The sequence below is a fragment of the Manihot esculenta genome, chromosome 15 (genome assembly GCF_001659605.2).
Source record: "Manihot esculenta cultivar AM560-2 chromosome 15, M.esculenta_v8, whole genome shotgun sequence".
In the NCBI taxonomy this organism is placed as follows: domain Eukaryota; kingdom Viridiplantae; phylum Streptophyta; class Magnoliopsida; order Malpighiales; family Euphorbiaceae; genus Manihot; species Manihot esculenta.
The window spans coordinates 4,705,156-4,725,560 of record NC_035175.2 but is presented as its reverse complement, the minus strand read 5'-3'; the positions used below and the strand labels follow the sequence as shown (position 1 = coordinate 4,725,560).

Here is a 20,405-nt window from a genome sequence, read left to right as displayed (position 1 = left end):
CGACCTCAGGAGGATCGCCGGGCTAACGTGTGAAGGTACCAGCAGAAGCTTGACTGAGTGTAGCAGATCCCAGTCTCGCATAATACTGGTACTTCACATCAAAGAGACTAATAATACTGGTGCTTCACATCAAAGAAAACAACAAGCCGAGCACTTGAGCCCCTTCCATCAAAAGAAGGCAGCAACGGGGGAGGTCGGCCAGAAGATCTGGGCAAAATAATTTCAGCAACTTGCCAAATGGTCCCACCCATCGACCGCCCTACCAGACGGATCTCCAAAGCAACATTCAAACTCCTTAGAGGTAACATCCACTCCTCCGAAATTTTGAATTGACTCATCTTCGTCTCAGGTACTACGAAAGAGTCCCAAAACAGAGATAAGTTAGCACAATTTTCCGTCGAGATGATAAAAGTAAGATTAAAACAAATTCCTGGGGCAACACAGCAATGTAATATCAAGCTCGCCTTCACCCGATTGAAGAAAGCACCAGATGGATCCTTCACAGATAAAACAAGAAAATCTCTCTGTTCCAACAAAGTGCCTGGGAATGGTAAAGAGGTGAGGTTAATATATATATCCAAAAGTTTATGTTTTGCAGGACAAGGTAGAGCCGAATTCTCAATTAATGCTGTCAGAATCCTTAAAAGATGTTCATGAGAAAGGAAAGAAAAGACATGTCCAGACAACAATGACAGGAAAGCAAAATAACCGAGAACGCGGAGAATAAAGAAAAGTCCGAAAGAGGAAAGAGCAGATAGGATTCAGAAACTGCGCAAAGATAAAAAAATGAAAGAGTATTATAAAGACACCTGGACACGAACAGGCGCGGCCATGATGGTTCTTGATATTCACCCCCTCGGCAGTTGAAGCAATAACTCCCGAGAAGGTGAAGGGGCAATTGATGACCGCTGGATTTCTTCACCCCAGAACAGGGGCTTAACCACAGCCAAGGGCCCATGACACAGAGGCCCACGTACTTGATACCCTCAACAAGCCTGGCTCATTCCAGCTTCCGGGCCGGGCTCGACCATGCTTCCTCACTCAGTCCAGCCTGCTCCCTGACCAGCAGACCCCTCTCAGGCCCAGCGTCCAGCCCAACTCTCGGCCCAGCCCGGGGTCCAGAACAGTACTCGCCAGACAGCCTGGCAGATCCGCTCGAACGTACGCGTGAGGAGAATCAGAGGCCGTTACGCATGTAACAGGCAGCTGATACCCTAGTACACCCGAATCTGTATGGCAGAGACGCGTGGCCCAATCCTGGAGAGACCTTTACACGTCACCAGCAAGCAAGACAATGTATAAAAGAGGAGTCCCCTCCTCAGAAAGTTTTAAGCCTTATTCTGTAACACAAAACCCTGAAAAAACCCCATTCCATTGGATCTCAGATCATCAAAAATAATTAAAAATGAAAAGATAATTTTAATTTTATTATTAGAAAGTCTTCAAATTTTTATAACAAGTTTTGAGATAGAAAAAAGTATCTGTGCATGAGAGAGAGAGACGGAAAGAGAAGGACAAGAGGACAAAAAAATTGTTAGTGATAAAAGATGATACATGGCATGTGCAATCCCCTACTTGACAAAAAATAAAATATTTCCGTTAACATGTTATGTTATCTTTTAAGATTATTTATTTCAGGCTCAATGATGCTAAAATAAAATAATATAAATTAATATACGTCGCCGTTGCCTCGACGATCTTGTCAGGACCTCCTGCAGCTTATTGCTCCATCATTTTGCGCTTTTTTTTTCCCTGGTATAATTATATATTTGATACAGTACATAAGTTTACTGCATATCCCCAACAATGGAGTTCCCATTTCCCATCATTTCTGCCATCTGTGCTTTCCTTCTCTTCCTCGTCATGCTAAACATACTAGTGAAATCCAAAGCCAACAAGAACTCAACCCTTAAGCTCCCTCCGGGGCCTTGGAAATTGCCTTTTATCGGAAACGTTCACAGTCTTCTGGGCTCACTCCCCCATCACAAGCTTGCAGATTTGGCCCAAAAACATGGATCCCTGATGCACCTGCAACTAGGTGAAGTTTCCACTATTGTTGTTTCCTCTGCAGAAGTTGCTGAAGAGGTCTTGAAAACCCATGATATTGTCTTCGCTCAAAGGCCTCTCCTTATTGGGTCCTCCATCTTATTTTATGATTGTGTCGATGTTGCGTTTTCTCCCTACGGTACCTATTGGAGACAACTTCGAAAAATTTGCACAGTGGAACTTCTCAGCCCAAAGCGCGTCCAATCCTTCCGGTCCATCAGGGAAGAGGAGGTTTCTAATCTCATCAAAACAATTTCACTGACAGGCAACTCTCCTATCAATCTTTCTGAGAAACTTTTCCTCCTCACGCTTAGCATAATATCGCGAGCTGCAGTCGGGAAAAAGTGCAGAGATCAGGAAGAATTCATTGCAACCATGCAACAATCTTTAAGTCTGTCCTCAGGTTTTGCTATTGCTGAAATGTACCCTTCAATCAAAGTGCTTGAACTGATGAGTGGATTAAGGCCAAAACTTGAGAAGCTACATCGACAAATTGATAGGATAATTGAGAATATCGTTCAGGAGCACAAAAGCGAGGCCACAGCCTCTCAAGTGAACGGTGGTGAAGTAGAAGAAGATCTTATTCATGTTCTTTTAAAGCTTCAAGAACAGGGAAGTCTTGAAGTTCCTCTCTCTGATGCAGGTCTTAAAGCAATTATCCTGGTCAGTAATTTTTCTTTCTTTTTCCCAAATGTCAACATTAATAAGCATATACTTGATACTAAAGTGTCGAATGTATAGCAGGATGTATTCACTGCTGGGAGTGAGACATCTTCAACAACAATAGAGTGGGCAATGACAGAACTGTTGAAGAATCCAAAGCTGATGGAGGAGGCACAGGCTGAAGTAAGACAAGTATTTAATCGGAAAGGAACTGTAGATGAAACAGGAATACATGAGCTGAAATTTTTGAAATCTGTAATCAAAGAGACCTTGAGACTACACCCTCCTTTATCTCTTATTCCAAGAGAATGTCGCACAAGTTGTGAGATTAATGGATATAATATACCTGCCAAGACGAAAGTTGTCATTAACGCATGGGCAATTGGTCGAGATCCAAAATATTGGGTCCAAGCCGAGAGGTTCCGTCCAGAGAGATTTCTTAACAGTTCAATTGATTACAAGGGGATGGATTTTGAGTATCTCCCTTTTGGTTCAGGAAGGAGGATGTGTCCTGGAATATCAATGGCTCTTGCCAATGTTGAGTTGCCACTTGCACAATTGTTATACCACTTTGATTGGAAACTTCCCAGTGGATTGAAGCCTGAAGATCTTGACATGACCGAGGCCTTTGGCTTGACAATAAGCAAGAAAGAGAAGTTGTATTTAATCCCAATACCTTATCATCCTTTTTCTGTTGAATAATGTCAGGAAGAAGCTACAACATCTATTTCATATAAATTTAACAAACTACGCAAGGGATGTACCTGTAGAAGAAATAAAATAAACAGAAGAAATATGATTTCTGATATGATAAGTGCAAGAGAGAAGTATTATCTTTAAGAAGTTGTTCTTCGTTACTCTTTTTCCTCTCCTTTGTTTTTCTGTTTTTCTCTTTCAGCAGAAATTATAACAAAATCGACGCAATCCAGGTTATGCAACAACAGTGGTGTGTTTATTATTTTTATTATTATTATTTCATTTATTTTATTGTTAATTTAGGCTAATAAAAAAAGGTACAGAAGATTATTATTTTTGGGAGGAACTGTTCTGTTATTAAGAGAAATGGAAGCCATGAAATTGGATGTCTAAAGGATTTGCTGAACATAAGATAGTGTCATGTAGGAAGCTGCAAGACAATGATACAAGGTGACGAATATCTATATAACTACAATATTGGTGGCTTGACTCATCAGGCGGCTGAGGATGGCGTGTAAGGAATGGGAATCAAGTGCAGATCATTTTTCCTTCTAACTGTAGCGCCAAAAGCCTCGTTCATATCCAGATTTTCAGCCTTCAATCCTCCTGCAAGTTTCCAATCAAAATGATACAGCAACTGTGCAAGTGGAAGCTCAACATTTGCTATGCCAAACAATATCCCAGGACACATCCTTCTTCCAGCACCAAATGGGATAAATTCAAAATTGTTCCCCTTGTAATCAATTGAACTATCAAGAAATCTTTCTGGGTAGAAAGTCTCGGCATCTGTCCAGTGATCTGGATCCCTGTTAATTGCCCAAGCATTGACAATAACTTTGGATTTGGCTGGTATCTCGTACCCGTTAATCTCACATCTCTCTCTACCTTCTCTTGGAAGTAGCAATGGAGCAGGAGGGTGTAATCTCAAAGTTTCTTTGATAATTGCCTTCAAGTATGTCAGTTCATGTATGTCTGTTTCCTCCACGTTTCCTTTTTTATCAGTTACCCTCCTCACCTCTTCTTGTGCCTTCTCCATCACTCTTGGATTCCTCAGCAGTTCGGACATTGCCCACTCTACTGTTGTCGATGATGTCTCACTGCCAGCGATGAAAATGTCCTGAAATAATGTTAACAGGTAACATATTCAGAAACAGAGAGAGAACAGTTTTACTTTCTGAAGCATTATTGATTAATCGGCATACTAACCAGGATAACTGCTTTGATGTTGTCGGTTGTCAACGGAAATTCAAGGTTTCCATGCTCCTGAAGCCTCAAAAGAACATCAACAAGATCATCTTCTTCAACCCCGCTACCAGTTTTCCCTGTTTTGTTCCTTGCTTTGTGGTCATTAATGATGTTTTCAATTATCCTGTCAGCCTGTCGCTGCAGCCTCACAAGTCTAGCCCTCATCCCACTAAGCACATGGAGCAATTTAATGGAAGGGAACAAATCTGCTAGACTGAATCCACCAGCCACCTCTATAATTTCCTCCACAAGCGGTATGAATTCCTCCTGGTCTTTGCACTTCTCACCAAAAGTAGCCCTCGCAGAGATGCCATAAGTTAAAGAGAAAAGCTTTCTGCTGAAGTTGAACGGCTGCCCTGGAGAAGAAGAAATTGTTCTGATCAAATTTGACACCTCCTGTTCCCTAATTGATCTGTATGATTGCACACGCTTTGCACTTAGCAATTCCAGTATGCAGATTTTTCGGAGCTGTCTCCAGTAATCTGCATATGGTGAAAACGCAATATTTGTGAAGTTATAGGATATAATACTAGCAGCTAAGAGAAAAGGCCTCTGAGCAAACACAATATCGTGGGTCTTCATCACTTCTTTTGCAGCGTCTGGCGATGAAACAACTATATTGGAAACTTCACCGAGCTGAAGATGCATGATGCTTCCATATTCCTTTGCCAAGTCTCTTAGGCGATGATGAGGCAGAGAGCCAACAAGCTGATGCATGTTTCCGATAATAGGTAGCTTCCTTGGTCCTGGGGGTAGATTTAGAGGGGACCGACTGGTTTTTGATCTTCTCCATAGCTTCAGCACCGTGAAGATGAAGACAAGGGAGGTGAACAATATTGGAAAGGAAAGGAATTGGCGCTGCTCCATGATGAAATTGGAGAAGAGCTTGGTCATGGTTGTTAAACTTGCATTAGTGAAAAGCTTCACATCTTCATTTATGTAGCTCGTGGAATGGCCTGATGCACCAGGCTCCAGCGCACCTTTATTGACTCAGTTTTGTCTTCTAGCTCGGCGAATCTTAATATTTAGACAGATAATCAATACTGTGGGTGGAAATCGGATATAAAAATTTCCCCTGCATATTGCTGAATAATAGATTAGTGCATCAGCATCTTTGATATTTCATTGTCCATCGCAAAATATAATTTGGAAAATAATGATTTTTTATGGAAATTATTGCCACGGTCTGCGTCACAATTCTTTAAAACCATATAGTCAAATTCGACGGTCTAAGCTAAACTGTTTTTTATTCGACCATTTCCTAATTGACTTTAGAACTGAGACTTCAAAAAGAAGAGAAAAGAAGCTTGAGAACAAAGCTCGCCGAGCAGCGGTGACCGATTCAAATCTTTATTTTTTTTTTTAAAAAAATCTTGTTCTTATATTTATTTGTTTACACTACACGACATAAGAGTAATTCACTAAAAATATAAATTTAAGATCTATTTAATTTAATTATTAAATATAATTAATAGTCAATAATAAATAGTTAATAACTGATTATAATTATAATTATAATTAAAATATTTGAAACATTTGCTAAGTTATGTCTTATCATTTATATATAAAATAATTAATGAATAAGAGTATGTATATTATATTATTTATTAGCTATTAAAATGTAATAAAATTAATAATTTATAATATATATATATATATATATAATTTTAAAATGTGATTAATAATAAAATAAATTTTATATTAATGTAAAATTTATAATTAATAAATATGATAAAAATAAATTATAAAATCATCCGCTATCAACTGATAAGAAAAATTTTAAAATTAAAATCGATAAAAAAAAATGCAATTAATGAATTAGGAGTTGCTTTTTTAAGAGTTATTAAATATAAAAATAATTAACTAATTAATTATTTAACTATATCAGTCAGTATTTTAACTTTTTTTGTTAACTTTTGATTTTGAAAATTATAAAAATATAATTATTTAATACTTAAATTTTATAAAGTATAATTATTTAATTTTAAACTTCATAAACTATTTATTTTTTAAAAAATTTAAAACGTATATAAATCATATATATATATATAAATTAAATAGTTAAATTTTTATAAAAATTAAAAGTATTAAAAAATAGCAATGAAAAAGTTAGCAGCGAATGTGAAATGTAGGGAGCCGAAACATCAATCACGGGACGGTTCTCTTGGGTCTTTGTGAGTTGGGTAAATTGTATTATGGGCTACGTACCGACGTCCCCCAAAGGTTTTAATGCAATTAATAAAAAAAAAATTCATGGGATGGCAACGTGAATCTCGATGTTTATGGGCTTTCTTCCAATGGGCCCACATATCTCTATCACCCAAAATATTAATGACATCCACAAATTGGAGACTGCATCATCACAAGATTGAGTTTTTTTTGAAGCTAACAATTAATTAATGCTGCCATTAGCCACTAGCAAAGACTGTATCTTAAATTACTTGGATAACTACTAGATCCAATTTATTAATACCTTATGTACAGATACAGAGCAGCAGCAGCTCATCCAGTTTAAACCCACAATTGATCCTGGAGGCCTCATAAGAATGTCCATCACTACGTCTCACTCTTCTTCAATCACCCCGTGGACGACGAAGAATGTAGGAAGTGACCCCTGATGATGGTAAATTTTGCATCTTTTCTATCTTTTTATCTCCCAATTAGGGTCAGTTCTCCACTAACAAAACAGGAGTAGTGACCCATGTAACAACTCTTCTTCTGACCCTAGTCAAAAACTGCTGGAATGTGGAGCCTGCACATTTTTTAATCCGGCAAGTCATGACTTTGATTTAATTAGCTTATGGATAAAGAGCATGCTTTGTGGCTGCATTTTCATTTGATTTTGAATGTATGATGAGCACATTTGCCCGATCTAATAAGCAAATGGGTTCCATTCCATTGCTCATTTTGTCTAAGCTGCAGGAAAATATTCCTGCATGAGAAAGACTTTGGGTTGATGCGGCCATTAGGCCCAATCTCAAGCTTTGTACCTCAGTACCGAGTACAAAATACACATGGCTTCGCAATTGTAAAGCTGGCAATTGCTCAGACAGCCGGGGAAGGTGACCCATGTGAAGTTGTGAATCAGCTTTTGTGTTTCGACTTGTCTTGTCAATTTTCAGGATCCTGCCCTTATTGATATTCTAAATAAGTTCCATTCTAAAATCTTAATGAGATGGTAACTCAGTCTCAAAAGCTATCAAACTGTATTAATTCGTTTTACACTCGCAGAAAAAGGTTGGGCTGGCTAGTGGCTTCATTTTCCGCCCTGCACGACCAAACTCGAATTTACACCCTCAACTTGAGGCGATTTCAGTCACAAGACATAAGAAAACAAACTATTCAGTGCAGCTGTTAATAATCAAGAAAATTGCATTCCATTTTCATGCGAGCTAGACTAAAACTTATCCAAATTCCATAAACAGTCGTCAAGTGCTATCACCTACAAATCTACAATCTCTTTGCATATCTTGGAAGTAAACCACAACAGAACTGGAAGAAAATTAACAACACATTTGGTCTGGCATTATTTGCTCAAGGCCATACATAAGATATCACTAGTTAAGATTATGATATCACTAAGTAGGATTAGAACAGATCCTGTTCTGCTAGCTAGTGAGAGAACTTCAGTTCTCAATCACAATAGCAGGAAAATACTCCGAAACCTAAAATACTAAAAATTTATAATTTCTGACTAGTAAAAACCCATCTATATAACATAATCAGACCACTCAGCTATGTGTGAAGTGTGGTCCATGGTAAAGCTAGGAATCTTGTTAAGCTTAATTGGGTTCTGCTTTCCTCCAACTAATCTAGCTGGGTTGCCAACAGCAGTAGTTCTGGGTGGCACGTCCTTCAACACCACTGAACAAGCCCCAATCTTGGCCCCATCCCCAACCCTAATGTTACCCAAAATGCATGTGCCAGCCCCAATCAAAACCCCATCACCAATCTTTGGATGCCTGTCTCCAGAAGCCTTCCCCGTACCACCTAAAGTCACATTATGCAAGATTGACACGTTATTCCCAATCACAGCAGTCTCTCCAATAACTATTCCGGTGGCATGATCAAGTAAAATCCCCTGTCCAATCCTTGCTCCTGGATGAATATCAACTGCAAAAGCCTCAGATACTCTGTTTTGAATCAATATAGCTAAAATATTTCTACCTTGTACCCATAATTTATGTGCTATTCTATGGGCTTGGCATGCCAGAAACCCTTTAAAATTCAGGAAACAGTGCACGTAGCTTATGCAGGCTGGGTCTCTTTCCTTCACAGCTCTCAAATCTTCCTTCACCGCACTAATGATGTCTGGATTCCCTTCAAGAGCCCCTATAAAAATATCAAACAGAGTACAACTGGGAAGGGTGAAATTGCTTAACTTAATTGCCAGATGATTCGCCAACGCCCTTTCTAGTGTCTTCTGAGACAGAATGGAGTTATAGTAGTAGCTGGACAGAACCGGTTCTTGCTCAACATCTAACATGGCTTCCTCCTGCATTTTGAGCCATGGATCTTCTTTACTCTCGTCTTCATAGTGAAGATCTTCCACAACTGAAAGCGTGTGTACGGTTTTCATATGATTATTGCTAAAGGGTAAGCTAGAAACATGATCGGAAAAACAGGGTCGACAACAATTGACATACTTGTAAACATGATCATCACTTTCAGACCTGCTAGTATCGCGAGAAAGTGGAGAGGTGTCCGGTCTAGGAGTGTCAACACAAGCAGCCATGGGAAGATTATAATCAAGATGCTTGGAAAGGGAGCCAATTGATGGAAAAGAGTGTGAAAATAAGAAAGGATTGGTGAGAGAGAGTGGAGGAGGAAAGGATTTATATAGAGAAGGGGCTAAGACCGGAACTTTCATTGGAAATGAGAGTTTCTTGGGAAAAATTTTCTAGAGGATAACGAAAGAAAGAAAGAAACAACAAAAGGAGTAATAAGTATGAACTGACCACATAAAATTTATTTTATATACTCCACAGCAGCCTTGTGAAGCTACGTGTTCAATCCCACACGCAATATTTGCTCAGACTGTTTGTGAAAAAAATAATCAAACATTTCTTTTTTTTTTTTTAGAAAAAGAGGGATAGAGCCCTTATTTTATTAATTTAGGCCATGAAAAACCCAACCTATCAGCATCCAGTAAAAATTTAATAGTAACAGGAGGCCATTGATGAATTTTCAAATTAAAATCATCACCAATGGTTAAATTAGTCAAACGATCCGCTACCGCATTTGCTTCCCTGTAAATTTTTACCATCTTGACTTCCCAGCCTCTATTGATAACATCACGACAATTCCTCACCAAATTAGCAATTCTAAAAACTCCTGCACCTCTACCTGCAAGTAAATCTAACGCGAGTTGAGAATCCGTCAAACATTTCTTTGTTAATTTAATGCTTAATTTTACTCTTAATTTATTTATTAGAAAATCCAATTCAAAATATTTTTTTTCAATTAATTTAAAATTTCAATTCAAACTCAATTAGTTTTAAAAATTAAATTAAAAAATTAAAATTAACAACAAATTGTTTATTTTGATCCAATATATATGCAAATTTGGAAAGGCTGGACCATTACTTTTTATGAACTTTAAATTTGAGGGTGATAAGTTTTTTTGGCAATTTAATTGAATTAGATTAAAATATTCAGTTTTTGTCGTCTTTGCTTAATCGAAGTTTTTGTTTGTTTATTGAAAGTGAAAGGAAGAGGGATTTCTAAGTTCCAAATGAAATCGGCCTCTACAAAAACAGACAGTAGATTTAAAATTCATCAAATTATTTTTATTCATCAAATTATTTTTCAATATTGTAAGTCCTATTGTGAATATATAAAATAGATCGAATTAATTATAAGCATGAGTTGAATAAAAGATCATTTAATTCGATAATGTGATATAAGAAAAAATAATTGATTCAGTCATTTTATAATTTTATTTATATGTGTGCTAGAGAAATTAAATGGCTATTTAACATGGAGAGAGTCTGACGTATCGGTATATATAAATTTGAATAATAAAAATAAATGACATCATAATAAAAAAAAATTACTCATTAAAATATAAAAAAAATATAAATAAAAAGACATTTTCTTTTATAATTAAATTTACACACTTACAATAAATTTTACTTTTTAAATATTAAATTATCAAAAAAAAATTTATACAGTATGGAAAATGCTTTCACTCTCCATTAATTGATATCTTTACTTTTACTCGCATTTCATTTAACATTTATATTTAATAAATGTATAATTATTTAATTAGACATCCACATTTTAGATTGTATAATGCAGAAAATCTTTATCGTGAATGTTATTTTTATTTACATCCAAGATCTGTAGAAATTTCTTACTCTGTTTTTTTATAAAAATAATTTTAATAATGATTAAATTAGTTAATTATATTAAAATTATATAAATTTAATTAAAACGTATATATAAATTTTATTTATAAATATCTAATCTAATGATTTGTGCTGTGTATAGTGATACTCAAATTTTTATATTTATAGAAATAAGAAGAAACTTGCTTGAATAAGTTGTCAAGTAACGGAAGCGGCGGCGTGACGTGAGTGATGACGAGCCCAGTGGCCGGCGCAAGATTGGTTATGATTTTGAGAGAGGAAGAAGGGAACACAGCCAAATATTAATTTGACTGCCCGTGAAATGGGGACCGTTCCTTTCACGCCACCTTTATGTAATAGATTACGTGTCCAATAGTCACAAAACCACTCTGACTATTTTATCTAAACTATTAAAATAGTATTAAAATTTATTAATACATATAATATATTTTGATATAAAACATGATATTTTCATTCATAATTAGTTATATGTTAAAAATAATTTAAGAAAAATTATAAAAATAATGTCTCTTAGATTATTTGTGTTTTTTAATATTTGTAAAATGAATTTTTTTATTAATATGGTTAAATTTTAATGAAATTTTGTAAAATATTTAATTAATATTAAAGAAATTTTTTAAAAAGTTAGTTTGTGATCTTGTATTTTTTTTTTTTCAAGTCAGATCTACACTTGATTTTGTGATTAAAGAATCATTTTACTTTCTTTCCTTGCGAATTTCATAAAAAAATACATGCTTTGTCCTCCGTCTACCAGACCAATGATGGTCATCCCTTCCTTCGTGCTTAAACTGCACGCTCCGCGTATGAGAATAGAAATTGATGCCACTGCGAAGACGGAAAAAAGAAAAAAAAAAGGGTTAAACCAAGCGTTGTTTAGTTGTCTTAAACAGGAATAGCACATAGCATTAGATGGTGTCTGAATAGATTATCGTCTTAACCTTTTTGAAAATAGCAAAGATAAAAAGTTTCAACTTTTGAGGATGTTTTATAAATATGAATGGGTTTCTAATAATGTGAGTGTCGAGATTGGCATTTGGTGTCATTATTCTTGAAAAAAAGAAAAGAATATTAGTTTTTAAGGAAAAAGTAAGAATGGATGGTAAGTTAAGATAGAAATTGGAAACATTTTAAGTGGGATATGAATGATGGGAATGTTAAAAAAGAAGTTCAGACGCAGAGTGAGAGATACTGAACCACACGAAGTGGATTCTGGGCTTTTCCACATCACATCCTCAGAGTCAGAGTGGCTTTGCTTTGCCTCTTCATATTTCTGAATCACACATTCTAAGCGCTTAGAGGAAAAAAGTATAAATTAATAAATTTGTTAAAAATAAATAATATCATTCTTAATTTTTATATCAAATACAAATATACATATCGTATCCAAAAAGATTTGCTGAATAAATATTTTACCACTATGATAAATGATAAATAAATAAATATCTTGGACCAATCATCTCACACAATAGGAGTGAAAGTTTAGAAAGGGATAAATCAAAGCAAATGTTTATTTTTTCCTTGTTGGGCGTACCCCACGTTACATGATATTTTTTTTTTTTTTTTAAAAAAAAGCTGACAATGAACTTAGGATACTAGGACCTACATGTATATATATTCTTTGGAATATGCTTACATTTCTGAATTTTAATAAAAATATTTCATAATATCCTGAATTTTAAAAAGTATTTCGTGATACATAATTTAAAAATAAAATAATCACACAATTGCAGTTAGTAAATAGTCTGAATTTATCATAATATTTTTAAATTAATTAAAATTTAAAGATTAAATTGTATTTGATGTATGTTATATATATTAAAAATTAGGTGTGATGATTCTGAATGGACGCATACCAATTTTCTTTCTTCAAATATTTAGAAGAAAAGAAAGCATTTTACTAAAGATACAAATGAAAACAGTGGTGATGGGTCTCAAGTCCTTACAGTGACAAAGACTGGTAATAAGGAATTGAAATGCAAAGTTGGCCCCACTTATATGTGGTAAGCAGTTGGGTTGGATTTTGGTATGTGGGGGATGGAGCCGCAGACACAGAGTCAAAAGCTAATCAATATTCAAAATGGATTAGACCAGTGGAAGCACCCCCCCCCCAAATAAAAATAAAAATAAAAACAAAAACAAAACGAAACAAAAGAAGCTCAGCCCCACAAGACATCAGCAATAGGACATGGGAGTAAATATATCTCCACCTCTCAAATCAGAGTCTCGTTAGGTCTTTGTACGCCACTGCCACTGCAACTCTCAAGATTAATGTGTAATTATCAACAATGCAATTTTCTTGCACAAAGTAAGAATCACTTTGGACAGAGCTCTTCTTTAAAACCAGTGGGTCCTCATCTCTTTTACTCATTTTCAAACCAATGCTTTTCATAAGAGTTGATTTTTACTGTTAAAAATTAAAATAGATCAAAATAAAAGGAAAAATAAACATTATTGATACCGGTTGAATTTCAAATATTCGGATCACATTTAAGTTTATGAGAGAAAATCAAATTATAATTTTGTGAAAATTCAATACATCGGTCTAACCATAAAAATGTGGTTTAGATTACTCCTCAGCGAGACAGATAAAACAAAATTCAAATCCAACTAAAAAAAATTCAAGTGAATTGATTTAATGGATCGGTGTGGGATAACAGACATCAATATCATATTAAAACAGATGTCGAAAGAAATTAAATAATCGTCTAACGATGAAAAAAATATAATAGATATATACGTCTCTGTGTGACAATAATATATTATATTATAATAAAATAGCGGTTATATGTTACTACAAAACAAAAAAAAAAAAAAAAAAGAGACATAATCCATTCAAATCAGATTCTCACACACATACCCTGCTCCAACTTTGTAGTGGAGCAGTGCATATCAATTATAAACATAACTGAAAGCCTTAATTTATGAATTTCAACTCTGCGTGCCTATTTTTCACTTCTAATATCCCATCAGCATATTGCTTACAATTCTCCAACCAAAAGAGTTACGGGCTCTAACAACCTTGTAGAGGACAGTTGTAACAATTTACTTGTTCAAGCAAACCTTCCAATCTTGAATTGAAAAATCTGTTTTCCTTACGCTTTCTTTTCTTGGAATAATAGGACACCTAACATGACAATGTCTATTTCATAAGCCATAGGAAAAATTAAAGCAAAGAGAAGAAATCGCAATGAAGAATAATACTGTGCTGCATAAACTACACCAGAAAAACTCTACAAGGCAATCATCAGTAGCTCTTAGAAATAAGTATATCCAGGAGATTGGATAGGATGTGCATTAAAATTTAAAAATGAAATGAAAATAACATTTATTTGATGAAGACACTTTTAACATGCTACTGTTAGGATCAGGTGTGTAGGATCTAGTTATGGGTTAGTGTAATGAGTCTTTTGGCAAGATACGAGAGAGCAAAGATTAGATTTTTCTTTTCGTAACCTATTCTGAAAAGTTGTCAGAGACTCATAAGAGGAAACATATAATCTCTTGAGTTTAAAATACTCGAAAATTTTTTGAAAATTTTTCTAACCGACATTTATTAATATGCTTCAACTTAAATACAAGTTGGAGTTTTAATTACCTCTTAAAAAATAGGAACTTAAAATAGCAAAGTAGAGCCTAACCTAAATACCTAAATACCTAAATACCTAAATAACTAAATATAACATGGTGTTAACATTATAATACCCATGATCTTTGCCACCAATAATCATTATGTATAAACCTATAATTTATGCTACTATTCATTATTGAATAACTACCCACTATTGCATTAGTGATGAAGAATCTGTTGAAGTGGTGGTTTGCTAACATTACTCCCCTTTTCTGACTATGCGCTTGTCCTCAAGCGCAAAGTCAGAAAATTTATAGAAACTATTTAGTCAAAGGTTGATCCATTGCGATATCTCTCGGGTCATCATCTGCTAAATCCAGTCAGAATAGTTTTTTGTACCAATTTTTGAAATATTCTCATGTCAAGTTCAGATAGTTTTGCAGTAACTGAAGAAACCATAATTATGGAAAAATTGATTATATCTGCTGAGCCACCCTAAAAGATCCTCTTGTTCATTAAATCGGGGGAAAATCAAGTTACTGCGTGAATTTTTAGAACCTGTGGAACTTGTTACTCCTTTGGCCTTTTGGGTGCAAGAATGGCTACCAATTTCTGTTGGTTGTGCTAAATTGATGATATTATAAGTGAGAGCTTCTAATTTTGAATTTAATTCATCGTGCCAAGCCTTATTAGTTGCTTGCTCTTTTAAGAACAAGGTGAGAATTCGATCTAATTGCTATTGGATATAATCCCCCGTAACCCCTAATTTGATATCAAATTGTTAGATTTTTTAAAAACAACTGTGTTTTGTCGGCCTGTCTTATATTTCACGGGAAAAGTAAATCCCATCAATTTATTGAATCAATGTTGTTGAGCCGTATTCGATCAATTATTCGAAGAATTAGGAGGGGCCCATTTCTTCACACCTCATCGATAACTGCCACACAAGTTAATGCCTTTATAGCTTATTCGAAGTACTGGAAGGAATTTTTGCATAGCATATCATTACAACTCCTCTTACCAATATGCTACGTAAAAATTCTTTCTAGTAGTCCGAATCAGCTATAAAAGCATGTTCGCATGTTCTCTACTGATATCGAAAAAACCGCCTTTCGAACACATCATGGACAGTGATAACTAGTATTATAACAATATTCAATCCAAAATAACCAATCCATCCACTTGGTGTGATATACATTTTAATGGTGTAGTTAACCACTTTCCTTTGGCCATCAGATTGGGTATGATAAGCATAACTGAATGCTAGAGTAGTACCACATAAACGAAAAAGTTTCGTTCAAAAAGTACGTGTGAAAGTGACATCCTTTATCTCCTGAGTCATTATTTGTTAAATTCAGCCAGAATAGTTTTTTGCACCAATTTTTTAAATATTCCCATGTAAGTTCAGGTAGTCTTGCAGCAATTGCAGGAACCATAGTTGTGTTATGCCCTCCAGATGAAATGAAGCTAAACTTCTGAAGTTTGTTAATGTTGAAAAAAATGATCATATCTACTGAGCCACCCTATAGGATCATCCTGCCCATTGAAACAGAAAAATTTGGTAAATTTTGGAATACTGGTACCATTGCTTGAATTTTCAGAACTTGTTACTCCTTTGGCCTTTTGGTTGCGAGAATGGCCATCAATTTGTGTTAGTTATGCTAAATTGGCGATATCATATAAGTGAGAACTTTTAATTTTGAATTTAATTCATCTGCCAGGCCTTATTGGCTGCTTACTCTTCTAAGAACAAGGTGAGAATTCAGTATTCTCAATCTAATTGCTGCTGGATATAATCCCTGTAACCCCTAGTTCTGATATCAAATTGTTAGAATCCGCTGTATAGAATCTAGTTATAGATTTATGTAATGAGTCTTTTGACAAGATATTAGAGAGCAAGGATGGATTTTTCATCTCGCGACCTATTTTGAAAAGTTATCAAGTTCATCAGAGGGAATTTGTAATTTCTTGAGTTTAAAGTATTTAAAGACTTTTTGAAAATTTTTCTAACTGAAATTTATTAATATACTTCAACTTAAATACAAGTTGAGTTTTAGCTACCTCCTAAAAAATAGGAACTTTAAATAGCACAATGGAGCCCAACCTAAATAACTAAACATAACATGGTACTAATATCATAAGATCCATGATCGTTGCAACTAACCACTAAACATAAACATAAACATAACATTGTAGTAACATCATAAGACTCATGATCTTTGTCAATAACCATTATTATACATAAACTCATAATCTATGCCACTGTCCACTACTGTTTAACTATCCACTGTTCTATGCCACTACCCACTACTGATTAACTACCCACGGTTGTATCAATATTGCATCCACTACCGATTGTATCATTATTGCATTAATGACGAAGAATGGTGGTTTGCTAACAGCTACTCTTTTTAGCATTAATGACGAAGAATGGTGGTTTGCTAACAGCTACACTTTTTAACATTCTTCCTTCCAAACCAACAACGAAAATCATTCTTCCAAATAAACATGTAGTTACGTAGAACACCCGGAAAACCTAAAGAAAGTTGCTATGGAGTTATTATAAAATATATATTGCTTACGTTATAGCACTGTATTCTTCAACAAAGAAATTTCGAGGCCATAGTATCTAAAATTCAATGATCTCTGAACCTTTTCATACTTTACACCAAAATTTTAAGTTTAAGAAAATTAGCAATGAAGTTTTGTTAGTTATACTTATGCCGAAGTTGCATCCTCATCTCACAATTAAAGTCACAGTGAAGTTGTATTTGTATTTTTTTTTCATTTATTTAATATCACGTATTTTTTATGTCCATACCACCAACTCATAGGTATTGATTGCCTGTGTTGCTGAAAAGAAAAACTTGATACAATTCATGCTGAGATAGAGTAATGAGCTGAAAATTCAATAGCTGATATAATTGGAGAATCAATTGTATTACTTTGATAGATTGAATTATAATTGTAGTAGCATCTCTGTTTCTGCACGGATACAAGTTTCAACTTGTTGCAAATGAATGGATAATCTTTGGCTGCAAGTGATATAACTAACCAAAGTTCATAACATAATTTGTTTGACTAAAATTGCAATAACAGTCAATAGTAATGGATTCTAATAAATTTGGCCAAATTTCAAAGGCGGAAAAAGGCATATATAGAGCAACTTAAGAACTTCAAGGAATTACCTTAGTCTTTGCTTCTTCAGAGCTTAACCTCCACATCAACCCCAGCAGGAAGGTCGAGTTGCATCAATGAATCAATAGTTTGAGCAGTTGGGTAGAGAATATCTATGAGGCGTTGGTGGGTTCTGATCTCGAAATGGAATCTAGCATCCTTGTGGACATGGGGGGATTTTAGAACACAGTAGATTCGCTTCTTTGTTGGTAATGGTACAGGACCCATGGTATTTGCATTGGTATTCCTAGCAGCATCTATTATCTGCTTGCAGGAGTCCTCGATCAGAGGTACCCAGTAAGACCTCAGCTTAATTCTAATTTTCTGCTTTGGAGCCATCTAAGAACAGAAACAACATCAAGAAAGAATAAAAGTTGTTAAACATATGGATCAAGAAAGCAAAGAGACAGTTCAAGATATGAAAAAAGCAATTATGGTTATTGAGAACAAGACCAGTGTTCTTAAATATCATGGTAGTGCTGTAGTATTGTGGTGATCTGAAGCTGACTGAGGATTTGGGTTGCTAATTTGGCCACCAGAAAATATATTGGATGGACAACTTAATGGGATCTAGCTAATGAAGAAATCAGGTATATTAATTTAAAAGGGGGATGCTAGTCTAGTTTTTTCTTTTTTATTTTTTTTCTTTCCATCAACATTCAGCAATTAAAAAGCTCTAATTTCTACAAGCCCAATGCTCTTGCCAAAGGAAAAGGTGTTTGATAATATAATCAATTTTCCTATATGCTTTCAGTATAAAGTAGGAAGTATAAATATTTTTGCCTAAATAGACCACAGAATCATATGATTACTTGACAAGTCCTTTCCAGAAGAACAAGGATAGCTGAAGGAGCACTTAAAGGAAATGAGTTAAACACTATCACATAATGATCAATTGAGACTTGGCAATCAGAAATTGAGAAGAAAAAGAAGGGTTTTTATAAACCTACTATCTTATATGCAAAACCACCATACATCCATAACAAATTATTTCACACTTCACCTAAAAATCAAAATGCTTGTATATAAAAGCATTCAAGCATATGATTCAGAAAAATATGAACTGGTATAACGCTACATCATTGCAACAAGTACATAGGTTTTTGATAAGAATGCTTACAACACCATATGAAAGTCTAGCATGAGAGCAAACCCAATTGAACTCAACATGCCATGATAGGATTCAATGGCCCAAAGGTAGGTGCTTAAAACATCGCCCCTCATGGCTAAGAAATTGGCCTAACAAAGAAACAATATCTAGCAAAACTGCCTTTACATAATGAATTAGTGTTACAAGCAGTGAATTTCAGGGACAAGTTTACTTTTATAAAAAATTTCATCTTAGCATTTTCACGAGAAGCCGAATCAACCAGACTTGGGTTTAGAAAATGAACTTCAGTCTATGCAAATTCAGGCAATTCATCATTCAATAAAGTGCATGGTTGCATAGACAACCAATGACATTTATTGTAGGTCAATTAGCAAGAAGAGTTTTTCCTCAGCAGGTCCAGTGTAAGAATACCATTTCATGACGTTGAATTTTTATTATCATTACAATATGTCAAGAGAAAGATACCTTATCTGCATCTGCCCCAATGCTGAGTGATGGAGAAGTTGGTGTCTTGGAATCTTCAATCTAAAGCACACAAGATTAAGAATAGAATACATTTACAGTTATTAATTTCTATCAGAACATTGGCGTGAAATTGAGAAGAAAAAAAAAGGGGTATAGAAGAAATAATATGCAATTTGAGCAAGAATATTTGAAAGAAAAATAAATAAAGGTAATAACAATTAACAAACTCTCCCTCTCTTACACCGCTCCCCCTCTTTTTTTTTTTTTTTTTTCACAATTCATAGGCAACCGAATTGGCAAAGTTAATTCGAGATAACGATAGAGAGGTAACCGGAAAATATAAAGCAAAATAGAACACACATAAACCAGTAATAAAGAAAAAACGCTAAATTCAAACTCATGAAGCCAACTACTTAAGATTCATCGATAATTGAACCGCAGAGCAGAAAATTAGCTTTATTCTCTCTCATTTCAGGTAAAGAGTAAATGGAAAGAGACCTGAAAAGTATCAGAGTCAGGTTCATCAAGGGCTTCAGGAGGTAGGTCTAGAGTGTCTTGAGAATCCAAAGTCTCAGGAGCAGCAAAAGCCCTGGGTATTGAAGGCGACAGCTTTAGGGAGCTAAAGGCAACATTAACAGAATTGGAGATTACAGACAAAGAAGAAGAAGCAGCAAAGAGTTTGGTTGGTGTTGTTGGTTTAGAGGAAAATGAAGAAGAAGTAGCAAGAGAAGGGATTAGCGTCGTAGTTATTGAAGATACTGCCATTCTCAATCTTTCTCTTCTTCACCTTTGCGAGCAGTGAAATTACTTAGCCATTTGTGAAATTATCCAATTATTTTCTTCTTCCAATTTAGTAAAAGAATAAAATCGGGTTGGAGGCCCATCTCTGGTGTGGGCTTTGTTTATAATATTATATTTGGCTTAGTTGTTCCACGGCTTGCTCATAGCGGATTACAAACCCTAGTTAATAGCTTTTTCTAATTAATATAATTAATAAAAAAATAAATTATATTTTAATATTTAAATTATATCATAATTAACATATCAAGTTTCTATATATAAT

General features: G+C 34.8%; 4 protein-coding genes across 5 annotated transcripts; 1 reads left to right on the top strand and 3 right to left on the bottom strand.

Moving 5' to 3' along the window:
• Positions 1 to 1,601: 1,601 nt before the first annotated feature.
• On the top strand, positions 1,602 to 3,549 carry LOC110600840 (desmethyl-deoxy-podophyllotoxin synthase). Its single transcript, XM_021737733.2, has 2 exons — positions 1,602 to 2,709; positions 2,791 to 3,549. Exons 1-2 carry the CDS (start codon positions 1,807 to 1,809, stop codon positions 3,409 to 3,411), a joined length of 1,524 nt encoding a protein of 507 aa, XP_021593425.1. The 5' UTR covers positions 1,602 to 1,806; the 3' UTR covers positions 3,412 to 3,549.
• A 189-nt stretch (positions 3,550 to 3,738) lies between these two features.
• LOC110600837 (desmethyl-deoxy-podophyllotoxin synthase) lies at positions 3,739 to 5,817 on the bottom strand. Its single transcript, XM_021737731.2, has 2 exons — positions 4,612 to 5,817; positions 3,739 to 4,522 (listed from the first exon to the last, which is right to left on the bottom strand). Exons 1-2 carry the CDS (start codon positions 5,542 to 5,544, stop codon positions 3,899 to 3,901), a joined length of 1,557 nt encoding a protein of 518 aa, XP_021593423.1. The 5' UTR covers positions 5,545 to 5,817; the 3' UTR covers positions 3,739 to 3,898.
• A 2,315-nt stretch (positions 5,818 to 8,132) lies between these two features.
• Positions 8,133 to 9,588, bottom strand: LOC110600839 (serine acetyltransferase 1, chloroplastic). The gene has a single exon (XM_043950869.1). It carries the CDS (start codon positions 9,518 to 9,520, stop codon positions 8,360 to 8,362), a length of 1,161 nt encoding a protein of 386 aa, XP_043806804.1. The 5' UTR covers positions 9,521 to 9,588; the 3' UTR covers positions 8,133 to 8,359.
• Positions 9,589 to 13,831: 4,243 nt separating this feature from the next.
• LOC110601031 (30S ribosomal protein S10, chloroplastic) lies at positions 13,832 to 20,180 on the bottom strand. 2 transcript variants are annotated; one of them, XM_021738011.2, is made up of 4 exons: positions 19,841 to 20,180; positions 19,343 to 19,402; positions 17,778 to 18,105; positions 13,832 to 14,145 (listed from the first exon to the last, which is right to left on the bottom strand). In XM_021738011.2, exons 1-3 carry the CDS (start codon positions 20,105 to 20,107, stop codon positions 17,794 to 17,796), a joined length of 639 nt encoding a protein of 212 aa, XP_021593703.1. In that variant the 5' UTR covers positions 20,108 to 20,180; the 3' UTR covers positions 13,832 to 14,145; positions 17,778 to 17,793. The 2 variants fall into 2 exon arrangements, with proteins under 2 accessions (XP_021593703.1, XP_021593702.1); XM_021738010.2 differs by lacking the exon at positions 13,832 to 14,145 and having other exon boundaries at positions 17,513 to 18,105.
• Positions 20,181 to 20,405: the final 225 nt, after the last annotated feature.

Excerpts from the sequence above, each read along its gene's own strand:
- LOC110601031 (XM_021738011.2), bottom strand. The coding sequence starts at position 20,107 with ATGGCAGTATCTTCAATAACTACGACGCTAATCCCTTCTCTTGCTACT. Across the intron at positions 19,403-19,840 it reads CTGACTCTGATACTTTTCAG|ATTGAAGATTCCAAGACACC; the intron begins GTCTCTTTCCAT and ends TGTGTGCTTTAG. Across the intron at positions 18,106-19,342 it reads TTGGGGCAGATGCAGATAAG|ATGGCTCCAAAGCAGAAAAT; the intron begins GTATCTTTCTCT and ends TTCTGTTCTTAG.
- LOC110600839 (XM_043950869.1), bottom strand. The coding sequence starts at position 9,520 with ATGAAAGTTCCGGTCTTAGCCCCTTCTCTATATAAATCCTTTCCTCCT.
- LOC110600837 (XM_021737731.2), bottom strand. The coding sequence starts at position 5,544 with ATGACCAAGCTCTTCTCCAATTTCATCATGGAGCAGCGCCAATTCCTT. Across the intron at positions 4,523-4,611 it reads ACATCAAAGCAGTTATCCTG|GACATTTTCATCGCTGGCAG; the intron begins GTTAGTATGCCG and ends ACATTATTTCAG.
- LOC110600840 (XM_021737733.2), top strand. The coding sequence starts at position 1,807 with ATGGAGTTCCCATTTCCCATCATTTCTGCCATCTGTGCTTTCCTTCTC. Across the intron at positions 2,710-2,790 it reads GTCTTAAAGCAATTATCCTG|GATGTATTCACTGCTGGGAG; the intron begins GTCAGTAATTTT and ends AATGTATAGCAG.